The 17,564-nt window shown below is 52.0% G+C and overlaps 1 protein-coding gene across 1 annotated transcript in view; it reads left to right on the top strand.

Annotated features, from left to right (window-relative positions):
- The window catches only part of MGAT5B (alpha-1,6-mannosylglycoprotein 6-beta-N-acetylglucosaminyltransferase B), a 65,194-nt gene that overhangs the window by 17,647 nt on the left and 29,983 nt on the right, over positions 1 to 17,564 (top strand). Inside the window, exons 3-5 of the mRNA XM_061377045.1 lie at positions 6,311 to 6,455; positions 15,765 to 15,877; positions 17,213 to 17,286. Of these exons, the coding sequence (XP_061233029.1) occupies positions 6,311 to 6,455; positions 15,765 to 15,877; positions 17,213 to 17,286 (332 nt within the window). The remainder of the gene's footprint in view (positions 1 to 6,310; positions 6,456 to 15,764; positions 15,878 to 17,212; positions 17,287 to 17,564) is intronic.

The raw sequence follows: 17,564 nt of genomic DNA, 5'->3' as shown, positions 1-17,564 counted from the left end.
GCATGGTTGTGATAAGAGCCTGGATGGGTCATGGCACACAGCTGATGGCGCCAGAGCTGGCTGTGCAGGGCACAGCAGGACCTGATGGGCTCTGCCTCCTCCTGGATGCAGTGAGAGGGAGAGAAACACCACTGAGGCTGCATGTTGGCTGCTGATTGCAAGGCAGCGATGAGAGGATGGATGGATCCAGGGGGTAGATGATATCAGGCAGTGGGACATAATCTACTTTACCAGCCAATGACTTAAGGCTGCTTAAGTTGGCTGATTACCAGGGAGCCACTCTGTTGCCAGCCTTTTGCAGTGGCTCAGCAGCAGCTCAGCGGTGTAGCTGGAGCTGTACTCAAGCATCCAGTTCACTGGCTGCTTCTTGGGGCACCCCTCAGATGCTGATGGTGTGACAGGTCCCTGTGCGGCTCTTAGTGCTCTTTGTGTTGGGCCATTGGCTAAGCAGGTCCATATGTTTTCTGTATAACCTAGAATCATAAATCCATAATGGTTTAATGGCAAATGGGGATGGGTTTGCTATAGGCAGCAATGGGCTGTGAATGGGTGCCCTTGAGTGGTGCAGGCACCCAGCAGGGCCTGGTCCATCCCTGGAGCAGCATCCCCCAAGCTGGGTGCCAAAGGGCTGGAGATGGGAGGTAGAGGCCAGCTTAAGCCAAGCCTAGCCTTGGGCTTTCTTGTTGCTAGTTAGTGCTGGGTCCCTGGGCTGTGATTGTAATGGATTATGTGTCAGGGTGAGCTGGAGCCCGTGGCTGGTTGGCTCTTTGGTCTTTTGACCTGTTTGAACCAAAATCAATAGTGAAAGTAAATAGAGGAGTTTGGGAGGGGAAGAGAAGTGAAGGGCTGGTGCTTTGCTCCCTGGGAACCAGGGAGGTGCTGGGCTGGGGTCCTCCCTGGAAGGATGGGGTTCCTTTTGAGATAATGGGGTCCACAGGCCAGCCCTGGATCCCAGCCACCCAAGGAGCAGGGTGGTGAGGTCTGGGTCCAGTTCCTTCTTCAAGAAACCTTTCATTGTCCTTTTGAGAGGTGTAAGCAGCCTGGAGTTGTCCTTTAAAGGAGAAAACCAAAGCAAAGCAAATGATGCTTTAGAGTGAAATTAATTCAGCTGGTATTTTCAATGGACGTAAGTAATGCCTTACCATCTCTGAGTCAAATTCCCTCCTTGTACCGAAGCACTCGGCTGTTAAAAGGCAGCCAGGCAGGGATATGAGTTATGTTTGAGAAGTGGGAGGGGGGAATCAACAACAAATCAGACATGTATGAACAGTGGAGATAGGTATATTGTAGAATTGCATTTTAAATGTCAGGGGGATGTTTTGGTGCTCTCCATGCTGGTGTGTGGAGCCTTGGTCTCCTCCCCCCAGTACAGCTGGTGATGGGCTCACATGGCTGCTTGTACCCACTAGGAGGAAAAGGGATGCATTAGACCGAGCAGCAGTGTGCAGCTCAAACACTGGACCTACTGCACGTTTCTCTTCCCCATCTTTTCGTCATGAAGCTGAGCAGAGTGAGACCCCTCGAGCAGGATGGAGCTGAGAGACCCTGGCATGGGGAGCTGCTCTCAAGGTCTAGCTACACAGGGCAAGGAGGTTGGAATCAGTCCAAGTGGCCAATGGGGACATGCCCCAAAGCGCTGGGTTTTTTTGTATCTCCTGTGGGGTTTTAGCTCCATTCGAAAACCTCAGCCTAAGTGTCCATATGACAGGGTAGCATCCTGCATGCTCCATCCGTGCTTGAGAAGTGCCGTTGGAGCAAGTCCAGAGGAGGCCGCGAGGATGATCAGGGGCTGGAGCACCTCCTGTATGGAGACAGGTTGAGATAGTTGTGGTTGTTCAGCCTGAAGAAGGATGTGTGGGAACCTCAGAGCAGCTTCCAGTGTCTGAAGGGGGCCTATAAGGATGCTGGGGATGGACTCTTCATTAGGGACTGTAGTGACAGGACAAGGGGTAATGGGTTAAAACTTAACCAGGGGAAGTTTAGATTGGGTATAAGGAGGAAATCCTTTACTGTAAGTGTGGTGAGGCACTGGAATGGGTTGCCCAGGGAGGTTGTGAATGCTCCATCCCTGGCAGTGCTCAAGGCCAGGTTGGACAGAGCCTTGAGTGACATGGTTTAGTGTGAGGTGTCCCTGCCCATGGCAGGGGGTTGGAACTGGATGATCTTAAGGTCCTTTCCCACCCAAACTATTCTATGATCCTATGAGATGGCTCCCAGTGTGAGCAATGGGGGGTGGCTTGGGAAGGATGCTCAGCACCCTAAACCACAATGCCTGAGCAAGGAAACTCCTTCCCATCTGCTCCTTCTCCCGTGGCACAACCTGGCCTTTACCAGCACTGCTTCCCATCATCTCCACTGATGCCAGCAGTGTTGGACTGCCTGCAGGGAGTCCCCAAGCCGTGGCCGTGCTGGAGATGCTCCATGGAATGAAATGCTGCTTTCTCAGCTCTCTCCACTGCTGCATATTTGCCCTGAGGCACCTGCATTGAACTTCATGCTTGTGTCCAGGTCTGCACATGCAGCAAAAGTCATCCATGCTCTGTCCTGACTCCCATTCCTGGAGGCTTCAGTGGCAGGGGTTGGGATGCATGCCTGGGGATGTTTTAATCCAGGAAGGTATTTTAAAGACAAGTGCATCATTAGAGAATCCCCTTGGGTTTTGACCGAATCTGAGCGTATGGGCTGTTGACTATGCCACTGCTTTCACAGAGAAACCATTTCTTCTTCCTCCAGACATCACCCTTCGGGGATGCTTTCTTTTTTTCCCCTGATTTCATCCAATTACTTAGCTGTACGCTCTTCTGAAGCACCATAAATAATTCTCCTCCCTCTGCTGTGTTTACCAGCATGTCTCATGAAATCCAGTAAGATATGATTGATTGCAATCATTATTTCCTAGTGCTGCTATGAAAACCTCCATCAGGTTCAGTGATTGCCTTTAAAGAGTGGCTGCCACTCAGGGAAACTGTCAGAAACCTGCCCTACTTTAGGAAACTCCAATTAATCTGTTGATCAGTTCTAGCTGGATTTTCTTGCCCATCATTGCAGCTTATCAAAGGTAATGAGAGTATCTTTCCTTTGTGATTAGCAGCTTGCTTGCTGTTTAAGAAGGGGTTCACAGGAGTATTCCATGCTCTTGAGTTGGGGTTGCGTTTACTCTGCCTGCAGTGCTGGTTGCAAGTCTACTGGGGATCTTTGTCACTGGTTTCAGTGGGGGAAGCTATGGGTACTGACTGGGCTCTCTGCCATCCTCTGGATCCCCATCACACCCCAAAGCAGCCCTTCTTGGGGTGTCCGGTTCTCTGCTGCAGGTTAACAAATTCAACCTGGCTTTAAAAGAGCTGCCTCAGCACTTTCCCTCCTCTCTTTAGGTTTTAATGAGACACGGCTTTCCCAGAGATGTAATAATCGTTGCCAAAAATGTCAACTCGTTCCTGTTATCCCCCTTAAGCTTCTGGAACAACAAAAACAACAGCGGCAAAGAGCAAGAACTGAAAAAGAGAGGTTTTGATGCAGAAGGGCTTCAACTTTATCTCCGAGAGCAAGGGGAGGGCTGGGGGGAGCTGTGCCCTCGCCTGCTCTGCTCTCTGGCAGGGTGCTTGGAAAGATAACGCAGGGAAGGCTGAGATGTACTTATTTTATTACTATTTTTTACTTAGGATTGGGGCTGGGTTTTCATCTCTTCATTGGAGAAGGAAAATCTCTGCTCGCTGTTGACAGCAAAGCTCAGAGCTCTGAAAAGCTTTGAAAAGCATCCTGGAATTGCTCAGAACCGGCTGGGAAATTGGATGGTGGCAGTGACACGAGGGGAAAGCTCAGTGGAGACAGCGGGAGAGCTGGGGGGGGTCAGCGGTAGGGCTGGGATCCAGGGGGAAACGATTTCATTCCAAGTTTGAATATCCTTATCTCTCTTTCATGATTTGGGAGCAGAGCTGTCTTGTCAGCCATGCTTCCATGGTGGGGACTTGGAGCAGGCATCCTTGGCTGGGTCGCCTGGGGTGTGGATGGAGCCCAAGCAGTAGGAAATCTCTATTGCTTGCTCCTCACTGAGCATGGGGCAATCCCTGGGGAGCTTTTCCTGGGTGGTAGGGATGCAGTTGAGCACCCCTGGGTGCACTTCATGGGCATCAGCTCACTGCTGCTGCTGGAAACGGGAGCCCTATGTAACCCCATGCCTCAGTTTCCCTCACCCCCCTGCCCAAGCAGCATTAGGCAGGACCCATCCGCACAGGACCCCCCGGTTTGTTCTGCAGGGGTGAGCTCGGTGCCTGTGTCTGGGTTCTAATCAGGGCCCAGAGCTGTTCCTCTGCCCAGGCTTTTCAAGCAGCCATTTCCATTTCAAATGAGCTGCACCACTAAACAGGCCGTTGTGATTAACCCAGTGCAGCCCTGCTACAAACTGGGGCGACAGCGCAGCCCTGAGCGGCAGCAGCAGCTCTCAGTCCTCTCCATTGCCTTCCCAGGCATGGTCTTGCATCTTCAAGGATGTTTAAAGCATGTTCAAGGCCAGGTTGGACACAGGGGCTTGGAGCAAGCTGCTCCAGTGGAAGGGGTCCCTGCCTGTGGCAGGTGTTGGAAATGGATGAGCTTTAAGGTCCCTTCCAACCCAAACCAGGCTGGGATTCTGTGCTCTTCCTGGAAAACCAGCATGGCTTAATCCCCCCTTCCCCTCCCCCCTGACCCAAATAAACTGGAATCCAAATCTTTAGGCCAGGGGTACCACTCCAGCCATGGTAACAGGGTTGTTGTGGTTTAAGCCCTTCTGGGCAGCTCTAGGGGCTGTACTGGATCCTTTTCCTGACCTCCAGACTGACCCACTGGCACAGGACCATGCAATGGGGAATGCACAATCTCTGCCCCATATTTGTAGCACTGATGCAGGCCCCTCCGCAGGGCTGGAGAACCAAGTGCAGCATCTGGAGCTGGAGTTAACTGTGATTTACTGGGAGAGTGGGGAGGGAGCCGGGGCTGCATCTCTGCCGCAGCGGGAGCTGTCGCCATGAGCCGGTTCCCACCGTAGGCATGCACATCGCTCTCATCTGGACACCAAACCCATCCAGAGCTCACCCTTTGTGCTGTCTGATGTGCTCAGCAGCTTGAGTTGGCTCCTGCGGTGAGGAGAAACCTGTGCTGGGGCTGACCCTGGCACTCGATGCCATTGGGAACAGCCCCACTCCATCCCACTGCCAGAGCTGAGCTGGGTGCAGGGTGCTGCGGGGATACAGCCACCCTCTGGCTTTGCACGACCTGTTTTGATGTCTCTCTGGGGATGTGTGATGTGCCCCTCATTCCCCATAGCCACCGAGGTGTCCAGCACCACCTGCCCAGCTCCTGCTGCTCCCTCAGTTCAATGTGTGCTGCCTTCTGAAAAGCACATGTGAGCGGAATGGGGGAGATAAGCGAAACGGGAGAAGTTCAGGGGATTATGCACTGATTAAGTTATTACCAGTGTGAAATGAGCAGCGCTGAGATGAAACAGGAGCTTTATTTTCTGTTCTCTGGCTTCAGGCTCGGGGCTCCTGTCACTAAGACCACACATCAAACTGGGAGCCTGCAGCTCCTGTATCCCCCGGCACTTTCAACGCAGCAGTGGGTCGGTGCTGTGCAAACCCATAGGAAGCAGAGCATTAAATGGGACTGGGAACTGGGGGCCTTCCTTGCTGTTGGGGGGTTTGCAGAGGTGCAATGCTTGAGGCAGAGCTATACCCAGTGCTGGGGCACCCACACCGTAGCAGATGTGGGTAGTAAAGAATCCCTGCAACAGGAAGATCCAGTGCTGCTGGGAGGATGTGCTGGGGAGAACCATCTATGTGCTTTTGCTTAAGCATCCCCAGCAGGCTGCTGGCAAAGGCAGGGTACTGGGCTAGGTGGGTCTTGGAGAGAGGAGAACAGAAGCTCAACGTGAAAGGCTGGGTTTTGTGTTTGAGAATGAAGTTGGTTTCCTGTGAGCACTCAGGACAGGCTGGTTCTGGGGGACAATCAGGGGTTAATGCTGGAGAGGCAGGGCAGGAAGCTGGATCCAGAGCTGGTTTAACCACCGGTTATCCCAGCTGATGTGGGCACAGGCAGGGAATAAGCCATGCTTGGGCAGGATGATGGGGCTGTGGGTCTGTTGGCAAAGCCAGGGAGGGAATGTCAGCACAGCAGGGCACCAAGATGGTCCATAACCCACCGATCCCATCAGTGGGGCTGGGGGCACAGGACCATGGGCAGCTTTGGGGCTGAAGCTGTGGGGAGTGGGATTTTCCTGGTGAGACAGAGCAGTGCCCAGCCCGTGATGTGTCTCACCTTGCTCTTTGTGTGCCTGCAGTGATGGGCACGCTGGAGTCCCGAGGGGTGCTGAGGCGGATGAGCGACATGCTGGAGATGCTGATGAAGAGGATGGACATCCTGGCCAGGCTGGAGAATAGCACTGACTTCCACAAAGGGGATGACGCACGATTCCCTCTGGACAGGTCAGTCAGCCATGCCAATGCCCCATAAAGACCCTGTGGAATGGCTCGGGGGGGGATTGCAGGAGCAGAAGAACCCCATTGTGCTCTGAGGTGTTGGGCTGAGCTGCTCTGTGGGGATGATGGAGCCCATGGGGCTTGGGCAGAACTTCTGCAGTCTTGTTGTTTGCCATGTCTGGAAGCCTTTTATTTTGGGATTTCTGAAATTACCGTGATTTTGGGGGTTTCCTATAGCACCTCTCCCAGCTACTACTGCTGCAGGGTGTCTACTAGCTACTGGTGTGGAGGGTGTCTGGGGTGGAACTCGAGGTGGGACTCACTGGTGGCTGGAGCAGTACCTGGTGCATGGGCTTGCTCTCTGCCATGAGGATGGTTTCTTTGTGCCCATATCCCTTGAGTAGCTGTGGATGTGGCTGTTGTTTGCAATCCAGGGCTGATCTGTCCAGCCTTGGAGGCAAGCAAGGCTTAGAATAAACTACAAGCAAACTGTCGGGCCCTGAACTGCTCGCTGGGCAGAGCTGGTGTCCTGATGCACACACTGCATCCGTTCAGGCCATCCTGAGAGCTGCTGTCAGACCTCCCCGTCGTGACACGCTGGTTTGCTAAAGAGACATTTCCCTTTGCTTTGAGAGACTTTAAACGTTTATTAATCCTAATGTGGCTGTCATGCCAAGGCCTGCAAAAATGAGAGCTAAAGCAACTTGAAGTGATGGGGACTTGTGCCCTCCAGAGGGACCTGGACAGGCTTCAGAAGTGGGACAGTGTGAACCTCATGAAGTTCAACAAGGGCAAATGCAAGGCCCTGAACATGGCTTGGGGCAAGCCCAAGCACAAACACAGGCTGGGCCCAGAATGAATGGAGTAGCCCTGAAGAGGATTTGGGTGTGTTGGGTGATGAGAAGCTCCCCATGACCCGGCTTCAGTGTGTGCTTGAGCCATGAACCCCCTGTGGAGAAGAGAAGGCTCCTGAAGGGGAGACCTTAGAGCAGCCCCAGTGCCTAAAGGGGCTGCAGGAAACCTGGAGAGGGGCTTGGGACAAGGGATGGAGGGACAGGCCAAGGGGAATGGCTTGAACCTGCCCGAGGGGAGACTGAGCTGAGCTCTTAGGCAGAAGCTCTTCCCTGTGAGGGTGCTGAGGCGCTGGCACAGGGTGCCCAGAGAAGCTGTGGCTGCCCCATCCCTGGCAGTGTTCAAGGCCAGGTTGGACACAGGGGCTTGGAGCAAGCTGCTCCAGTGGAAGGGGTCCCTGCCTGTGGCAGGGGTTGGAGCTGGAGGAGCTTTAAGGTCCCTTCAACCCAAATCATTGTCTCTGAATGCGGAGGGGCAGAGATGAAAAGACCGAGGGGCAGCGCCTGGGATAACCTTTGCAGTGCAGAAATCAGTGTAGGTTTTGCTCAGGTGGAGTCACGGGTGACGTGTGAGCAGTGGGTGGCAGGGATGTGACATGCAATGGTCACACTGCCCTGTTCCATGTCACCGGAGGTGGAGGGCATCCTGATGGCTCCCACCTCTCATTCCCACCTCTGCCTGCTGCCGTGGCTGCAATCAACAGGCGCCGGGGTACCTGTGCCTCCCTGTTTCCATCATCACTTCCACTTCTCTCTGTGGCTTTCCTTACGTGGCTCTTCTGTGCCTATGATGGAAAATAGCGTAAGCGAGCCTGTAATTAAAGGCTGTGCTGTTCATACTGCATGCACATCTGAGCTAACTCTGCACAGACAGCATGGAGCGCATGGTCTTGCCTTTTAAGTAACATCATTTCAACCCCTGAAAGAATATAATTTACCTTGGTACTGAGGAGTTTGTCGTTTTGAGGCTGGATGGTACCCAAGTGTGCAAGGAGGAGAGCAGTAACCCGGAGAGGAACGAGCAGGACTGTTACAGCCAGCGACTGGAAGGTGATCACACACATTTGATGATTTTCTTGGCCATTCTCCTATTGAAAGAACCAGTAATTTCAGGTGATGGTGACTCTGTGCCGCAGCAGATCAGAGAGAAACTTGAACACATTTGTGTGTGCTGGCAGCAGGCACTGCAGATGGGATCTTGTGTTTGAGGTCTGCCGTCTGGCTGGTGACTCCAGGGCTGTCACTTGGAGAGACTGCGGAGGATAGGAGCTTATGGATCCAGCACATCAAAACAGCCTTGGGTTTGTGTATGTGCTGAGATGGGCTGGAGCGGCGAAGGTTGTCTTAATCTTCAGGAAGAGAAAATCAGGGACAACAACTTTATCACCCTTTTCTCCTTATAAATTACCCCTAAAGTGCGTTCAAGCCCCTTCACTCAATCCTGCATCAAAACTGGCCTCTGTCATGTCCTCATCTAGAGCCTCTGAAGATCACGTTTGATCATGGGCAGAGCAGCTCTAGATGAAGCAAGCATCGTGGGTTCTTGTGGATGGAGTTTTGCTGTGATGTTCTCTATGAAGCACTGACAGCATCTGCAAGTACTTGTGAGGTGTTTCCCAAGTGTTCCCCTCCTTCTGCAGGACTGTCTGGGGTCTGTGGTTGGGGGAGGTATGTTGGAAGTGTTAGAGCTGTGCTGGGTGTCAGCGGGTTTGAGTGGCTCTATCTACTGTCACATTCCCTCATCTGTAGTGCCCATTCTTGGCTCATCCCAGTCCCTGTCCTCCTTTGTAGGGTGCATGAGACAATTGGAAGGGTGCAGAGCCAATGTACCCTGTCTGCTGCCTGGCTCCGGGCTGACCTGCTGCTCTGATGGATGATGCTCTCCAGAGCGGTGTGGAGCTTCCCAGGGGTGTCAAGCAGCAGCTGGTGCAAAACCCAGGCTGAGACCCTGCAGAGTGCGGTGCTGAGGTCCCTGTCCCTTTGGGGGTAACCCCCAGGGACCCCTATGCTGAGGGGGATTGGGCACCACCAACTGCACTGGGACCAAATGGTGTCTCCTGAACCCAGGTCAGCCCCATTGCAGCAGAGGCACCCTTATGCTGTTCAGTATTAGGAGCATGGGCCTCCACAAAGCGCTTGTTTCCTCCTTCCCTCCCTGTCTGTGTCTCTTTGATCACCAGTGACCGACTTGAAGCTGTCAGCAACAGATAATACAATTAAAGGGTGCTGATTTCAAAGGGATTTTGCTCTTTAAAGCAGCTCGGGTTAGCACAGCGGTGCCTTCGTCTCCGCTGCTCAGCAGAGCCGCGAGCACGGGCTTTGCAATTCCACTTCCACAAAAGTGGATTAATCCTTGTTTTCACAAAGCACTGTCCTGCTTAGCACTGGATCCCCGACACAACCAGGAGGGCTTGGTTTCGCAGGGATCAAATGAAGAGGAAGGAGGTGAAGGCTTCTGTGGGCTTTATGGAATAACCCATAAGCAGTATCCCTTTCCAGCACTGCTCCAGCCGAGGGCAGGGGTGGCTTTTCCCCTTGGAAGCACAAGGAGGAGTTTAAATAGATTGTAATTAATGACCTGCCTTGGAAAGCCTCCCAGCTGCCCAGGCAAGCAGCTTTATGTGGCCAAAAGATGCTCCAGGGTCTTCCTTGTTCTATAGGTGCTATCTGATTGAATACTGTACACGTGCCTCTATGTGTAACCTACCAGCCCCTTGCAAAGCGTTGGATAAAACTCTTGGAAAACCCAAATGTCCAACATCCTCCTTAGAAGAGCTGCCCAGGGGGTCTGTGGGATGTGATGCCGGGGTAAGGGGACACAGACTGCACCCATAAATCCACTTGCTGTGCCCCGGCGTGTTGCTGCATCCCTTCTCCAGCCCTCCCTGGGCTCCCTGCTGCCTGCACCCTGCCCACACTGGGAAGGTGAGTGATGGGTTCCCTAATGACAGGCAGCAGCCTGCCATTCAGCTGCACAAAAATCAATACCATTGTTAATTGAATGCAACCCTGGTAAGTCATCAGAGGGAAGAAAATTAGAAGTACTTATGGGAGCCTCCTGGAGAGCTATTTACTGGGCTAGGGAAATATTAGTTTGCAGTGGAAGTGTTGCTCTCCTGCTGGAAAGGGCTTGGGAGGGAGGGAAGGAATCTGAAGTGGCTGACCCAGCCAGTGCCGGGGCTTGCAGAAGCCCTTTTCCAGGAGCTGGGATGTCCCTGCCCACCCCATGCCCACGGGGATGTGGCAGAGGGGAAGGCTGGGGTCTGCAGTGCCGGCATCCCTGGTCATCCCTCATCCCCACATAGTGGTTAGGCTGCAAAGGGTGTTATTTGCTAACGACTGATTAATCGTCAAGCTTAATTACTGCCAAGGCTCAGTTAATTTCCACACACTTTAAGTATTTGTTCTTGTAATCATTACATGACTCTATATTCCCCCAGTAATTGAAAGTCGCCCAATATGACACTAAATGTGTGATGTTCCTGCATCCTGCCAGCCTAGCTCTATTAATTCCTGGATCGTTGCTGTCAGTGAGCTGGCTTTAGTAAAATCACTGCCAGATGCTGCTGTCCCCTGCGATCCAGGTGAATCCCAAGCAGCCTTGGACCCCTCCGTACACAGACCCCTTGGCATGGTGCAGTTATCAGTGAGGACACCTGCAAGGTGAGGCTGATGTCTGTGGTGTGAAAGCTGGAGCAGGCAGAGCCTGTGGGAAAGGTAAGAGCCTTCCTCCCTGGTGCTCTCCTTCCTCACAGGTAGCACAACCCATTCCATCCTGGCACACGTGGTGAGATGTTTCTAGTCAGCTCCTGTAGATGTCTCCAGCCCAGTCCTGGATGCTTTCAGGATTAACTTGGAGGGTTGAGCACAGAACAGGGGTTCAGTGGGGATCCCTCAGTTTGGGATCCCCACCAGAGTCAGGGGAGGACATGCATGGGGAAAGTCATGCTTGGACAGTCAAGATAAGGCGCCTTTCTCTTTAAGGCAGAGCAGAGAGGTGACTGTGTATCACGAGCAGGATCCATCCATGTGCTCCCACCTTGCCCAAGGGGCTCTGGTCTCATTGGGAGAGACCTGAGGCTGGAGCAGCAAAAGCCCTGCACCGTCTCCAGGCATCTTTCCCTGCTGCTTTCTGCTCTCCCTTAGGTCTTTGGGTAGAAACCCCCATCTTCAGAGCCAAATGTCAGCACAGACATTGTAATGAGCAAGTTGAAATCCTTTGGTAAACTGCTCTGTGCAAATGTTGCATTTGTTGATGTATTAGCTTCAAAACATCTGCTTTTCTCCATCTATATTGGCCTTCCCAAAGCCACTGCTTTCACCAGTTAATAGCAAGAAATATCAGATGAGCAAGCAAATATGTTTAGGGCTTGTATTACGGAGACAACGCACAAATAGAAAGAGATTCATCTTTTCATAATGACACTTTTATAAAAGGCAATAAAAATACAGTGCCTTGTAAAGGGATAAACAGTCTGAATCTGAGCTGCTGCTGAGGGGTTGGGGACAAGAGACAAAGTGAAGGGAACCAAATTAATGCATAAAAAGGTAAAGGAAAATTCAACCTCCAGCTATATTATATGGCAAATGATCTGCCAGTGGGGAAAGATACATCTTAATAGCAGTTTTGGAAATGAGATGAATACTGTATATGGTGCATTATAACGCACAGTGTGATCTGAATTTTAATCAACACGGGGAAATATAAATCTGAAAATAATAAAGAAGAAATCAATATTGATGGTTAGAAGTAAAAGGACTGTATTTGCTGCAGTAAATGGTTTTAAGGTCCCAGGGAAAAAAGTGTTCCAGAAAACCCATAGTAATTTACCATAGTTTCAATGGCTGGCACAGCCCCAGTGCATTTTGGTGGCGTTTATATTGTCACTGTAGAAAAGTTTAAAAAGCAACAAGAAAAAAAGGAGGCAAAATAAAGCCCATTGCTGCTCCCTGGGCAATGGTAGCACTGGAAGCCAGTGCTTTCCACTGGGTTGGTGGAGGCCATGCTGACATCTGAGGTCAGATGGAGACACACAGTGGGATATTCCCCTCCTGGTTAGCTATCACTGAGCAGGATGTGCCACTTACCTTGTCCTGCTCCGTGTCTCCAGTTACTAAGAACAAGGCATCAAATTCTGTCGAGCTGCAGAAAACCTTTTCTCATTTGAGGTTTTAAGTGCCTTATTTTCTTGTCCTCTGCCCAGGTGACAAATGCGTGTAATGGCAGGTGATGGAACTCCTGCTTCCCTTTCTTGTCATCCCTTTAATATGTTAAATGAAATTTGCTGCTCAAGTGATGGCCTTGTTTCCCAGCAGGTAAAAACACTGAGGTGGCTGACTTGGTGCTGCCCATGTTAGTGCTAACGCTGAGGCCCATCGGTGCTCCCAGTGTGGGAGCAGGGCTCTTCATGCATGAAATTTTCAGCCTGGAGAAGAGAAGCTGCATGGAGACCTCAGAGCAGCTTCCAGTGTCTGAAGGGGCCTATAGGGATGCTGGGGAGGGACTCTTCATTAGGGACTGGAGTGATAGGACAAGGGGTAATGGGTTAAAACTGAAACAGAGGAAGCTTAGATTGGATATAAGGAAGAATTTCTTTACTGTGAGGGTGGTGAGGCACTGGAATGGGTTGCTCAAGGAAGCTGTGAATGCTCCATCCCTGGCAGTGCTCAAGGCCAGGTTGGACAGAGCCTTGAGTGACATGGTTTAGTGTGAGGTGTCCCTGCCCATGGCAGGGGGGTTGGAACTTGATGATCTTAAGGTCCTTTCCAACCCTAACTATTCTATGACTCATAATCCTTGCCTGAAGTCCTGGGGATTTGGAGAATCATAGAATCCCAGCCTGGTTTGTGTTGGAAGGGACCTTAAAGCTCCTCCAGCTCCAACCCCTGCCACGGGCAGGGACCCCTTCCACTGGAGCAGCTTGCTCCAAGCCCCTGTGTCCAACCTGGCCTTGAGCACTGCCAGGGATGGGGCAGCCACAACTAGTGGATCCAAGTTAGAAAACTGGTATGACAAGTCAGGGTGATGAGCAGACAGCTGGTGGGAGGTTTGAGCCTGGCTCCTTATTTTGGAGAGATGTTTCCCACTGGTTTTGCATCTTCTTAATACGTGCCAAGAACCACGGTGAGCATTATTTGTGTCACTTTGCAGTAACCCTCTGCAATTCAAGCAGAGCCTTGCAGAGCCCATGTGATGTGGCTGCCTTGTTTGGGAGAGCTGTCTGTGATTATCAGGCAGGCATTTTACATCAAAGGGCTATGAAGGGAAATCTGTGTACCTGGGGGCAGCTGTGGCTTACAGGAGCTGGGCAAGCTGGCCAAAATGCTGGGCCAGATCCATCACCTGGTGCAAACCTGGCTGTGGCTGGAGTTTTGACAGGGCTTGGCCTGGCTGTGAGGCTGGGTCTGGAAGAAGGCTGCTTATTTAAGATCATGATCCTGATTTGAGTGTGTTCATGGGTGCCCAGCGCTCTGCTCTGCCTGAGCTGAGGTCTGGAGATCATCAGAGAGCAGATGGGGACCCAGGCTGCTGTTGACTTTTGAGATTCACCTGATTACTTGGCTGTCAGGGAGCAGGTTTGGATCCAAGTGAGAATTAGGATAGCTTCTGGAAGGAGAATTGGACTGTGGGCTAATCAGTGTGCTCTGAAATGAGGGAGCAGGGCTGCTGTGGGTATCTTCTCTCCTTGCCATGCAGGATGGAGAAACCTGAGGATCATCACCAAGCCAACATCCCTCTCCTGTTGTTTGAGTAGATCAGCCTCACTGGCTCCAGATTCACTGCATCCTTGTGACATTTGCTCCTGAGCTGCCCATCCCAGCCATACCCTGGTTACTGAGTGCCTGTGCATCGCCTGCACGGGCTCATGGCTCTTCCTGATGCAAAAGGCTTGCAGGAATGGGAGTAGTGAGCTGGCCGAGCTGTGCTGCCCTTAGACCAGGAGCATTCTATCTTCTCGGAGCCGTGCTGTCAAGCAGAGCTTGTCACAGGCCATTTTTGTGCCTGTATTTTTCCATGGCCTCCTGAGCATCCTCCCCGCTGCAGCAGTTACAGTGGCTGGCTGGATACCTGGGGTTTATTCTCTGCAAAGGTTGAAAGTTACTCGGGGGCAATGATGTCCTCTGCATTTAGTTATTGTTTCTTAAAAGCCGAAGATCTGTGGCTCTCTGTGGAGGTATGCAGGCTGAATATTGATGGCCATAAATCACACCAGGAGGAGAAATGTGGGCTGCTTGCTACTAGCGAATGGACTTTAAATCAACAACCAAAGCAGTATCGGTTCATAAACCATGGGGGTTTTTAGCCTTGAGGACAGAGGGACTTTAAATCCCAGCCTTCAGGTTCACTGATCTGCTGGAGAGCAAATGTAAAACTTCACTGGGATGGACCTGACATCAGCACATATCTTTCGTGCCCGGAGTACTCCAGGTAGCCCTTTTGGATTTGCTCACTGGGTATGACATTTCCTTGTATTATAATGATCCCAGCAGCAGCAGCAGCAGGAAAAACTTATGACCCAGATGCTGCAGAAGGGAAATTATTTACTGCTACATACAGCACTCGTTGGGAGACGGTGGTTGTTTGTGATGGAAATGGCAGGCAAGATGCTGGAGGTGGAGAGCCTGCTCCTTACCAGGGCACTGCTGCTGATGGATTGAGTTCTCTTGCCCTTTTGTATATTACACCAGGTTTTAATTGACACCCGTCTTCTTTCCAGTGCTCAGTGTGTTATGTAGATGAGTTTAATGATGCTGCTTACCCAGGCCGGTATTGATTGCAGGGTTGAATTCAATAGATGGCATATGCAGCGATTCAGACTGGGGGAATCTGATCTCAGGCCTTAGTGGAAGGCGCCTGTGGGCTTTGTGCTGGGGCAGCAACACCCGGCTCATGCAGTGTTGGTGATGCTTATCCTGGCACTCTGCCCCTTGCCAGGAGACCTGGGAATGCTCTTGCCTAAACCTTTGGTGGATGGGGTGACACCATCCATGTGTCCTGGGTGTTTTGCATCTCTCTGCAGCACGCTCCAGGCACCCTAGCTTCCTCAGCCCTCCTCCAGTTTTGCCTTCCTTTCTCTGTGTTATTCTGTCCCTCCCCTGTTTTTCCCAGCACGGCTTCCACAGCAGAGGATTTTCAAACCCAGCACATCCAAAATAAGGAGAACAGTTTTTTCCAGCCTATTTAACATTTCCCCGTGTCAGACGCACAGATGTACCCGTGTTTATCAGCACACTGGGAAAAAAAAGCAGAACACTGACTTGCACAGGTTTTAAATCAAACCTCTTGGAAGGCAGTGAGCTCTTTGGCCAGTATGCACTGGACCAGGCATTCCCATGTTGCATCCTGGTGCCAAGTTCAACCTGTTGGCAGCTCCCAAGGGCAGCAAGCTTGCTATAAGCATCCCTGGGTGTCACCAGTGGGAGACATGAAGTTTTTGAGGGTTCTTTGGTTTTGTTTTCCCAGGTTCCAGCCAGCAGCTGGCCTGATGGAGAGGATCCAAGCTATAGCTCAGAACGTCTCAGACATCGCAATAAAAGTAGATCAGATTCTCCGGAACAGCCTCCTGAATGGGAAAGGTGAGTGTCCCTGGGGGTCCCCGTGCTCCAAGCCTCCTGCATGTTATGCATCTGTGATAGGGAGATCCAGCCAAGCCTACCATGGAAAGGTTGGCAGTAACACAGGGGTGCGGATGCTGATCTGAGCTTACTCATTCATCCCAGTCTGCAGGACGAAGGAGGGCACCTGAAGCTCTTTGCAGAGCTCCTAGAGCTGTTTGTGTCCGGCTCTGTGTGATGCAGCACATGGGCACACCATCTTCTTGAGGGAAAGGAGGTCCAGAGCATGGTCCGAGCTTCCTCAGAGGTTTCCAGGTCTCTCACCCTGCTGTTAGAGCCAGGAAGGCTGGAAAAGCTGGAGGCTGCACAGGGAGCCCCTCTCGGTGGTCTCTGACAGCAGTAGTCTCCTCCTATGGGTGCTGCCTCAATTGGTCAGGAGGAGTTCAGATCAGGGAAGATCAGCCTGCAGAGAGAAGACCTGGGACACTGCTGCCTGCAATGGCAAAGCTGAATTGCTGTCAGAAGGAAATGATACCCGATTAAATGCAGAGTTAAAGAGGAGGAGCAGTGCCAGCAGAAACACCTGGATAGAGAAAGGCAGTGCTTTGGGTCCAAAGCCCAGGGGCTGGGATCCAGCACCAGGAGAGATGTTCCCATCCTACTCTGGCAGCGCTGGCAGAGCACCTGGGGTCTCCAGATGTTTCTCCACATGGCTGCATGGTTCCCAGGGTTTGGGCTGGCATCCCAAGTAGAAGATGATTCCTTTGCCTCTTCTACCTCATGCTTTTTCAGTTATAGGCTAAGGCTTATAGGAAGGGTGATGTCTTGTTAATCCAACCAGAGGAAGATAAGATTCTATTGCCTTTTTAGCCTTTTCTGTGCCTTATTCCAGGGCTGACCCCAGGGCTGAGTGTTCTCTCAACAGCTCAGCAGGACAATTCTTATTGCAAGTTTACAGTGTGAAGGCTGCCAAGTGCTTCCTTAGATACTGCAGCCTGTTTAAGGATGATTAACAGGAGCATGGAGAGCTGGGACCTGGGGTCTAGACCTGGCTGGGAGGAGCAGGGAAGTGTTATAGAGAGACCTGCTGAGATTTAGGAGAGGGGGATGCGCTGTTGGCATTGGAGTAGGGCTGGGGGGGGGTTCCTCTGTGTCCTCCCTGACCGTGGGGAAGATGCTTCATATCTTGGTGTCCTGCTCCCTCAAGCAGGATGGGGCTGTTTGCCTGCCCAGCTGTGATGCCTGTGAATGTGCTCTGGGGCAGGTAGCTCTATCCCATCCCATCCCATCCCAGCATTTGTAGCTGTTCTGCTGGCACATCCCGGCTCTCCCCACACCCAAACCGTCTTTCTGCAGTGCTGGAAGGCAGGAGGGACCAGTGCGAGGTGCCCAGGGACCCCAAGTACCCTGACTGCGCTGGGAAAGTGGAGGTGAGTCGGGATGCCCTGCCTGGGAGAGGGTCTCAGGCTGGGGTGGAAGCTTCTGGGAAGGGCAGAAAGCATCAGTCGATCACAGGGGTTAAACTGGGGAGGTCGGTGGGGAGAGGGATGCTATCGGGAAGAAAACTGCTTTAAAACAGGAAAGGTGCAGACCATTGCAGGAGCAGAGCCAAAAATGTGGAAAGCAAAGCATGGCTGTGCTGCAAGGAGAAAACACAAGGGAGGTGTCCAGCCTCCTCTAGGAGCCTTTGCTGTACCAGTGTGACTGT

This window comes from Neopsephotus bourkii, unplaced genomic scaffold (assembly GCF_033783945.1).
Source record: "Neopsephotus bourkii isolate Nb327-2 ecotype Australia unplaced genomic scaffold, CSIRO-AGI_Nbou_v1 NB_1749, whole genome shotgun sequence".
NCBI lineage: Eukaryota > Metazoa > Chordata > Aves > Psittaciformes > Psittacidae > Neopsephotus > Neopsephotus bourkii.
The sequence above is the reverse complement of the archived record's forward strand: the minus strand, read 5'-3'. Positions and strand labels throughout refer to the sequence as shown.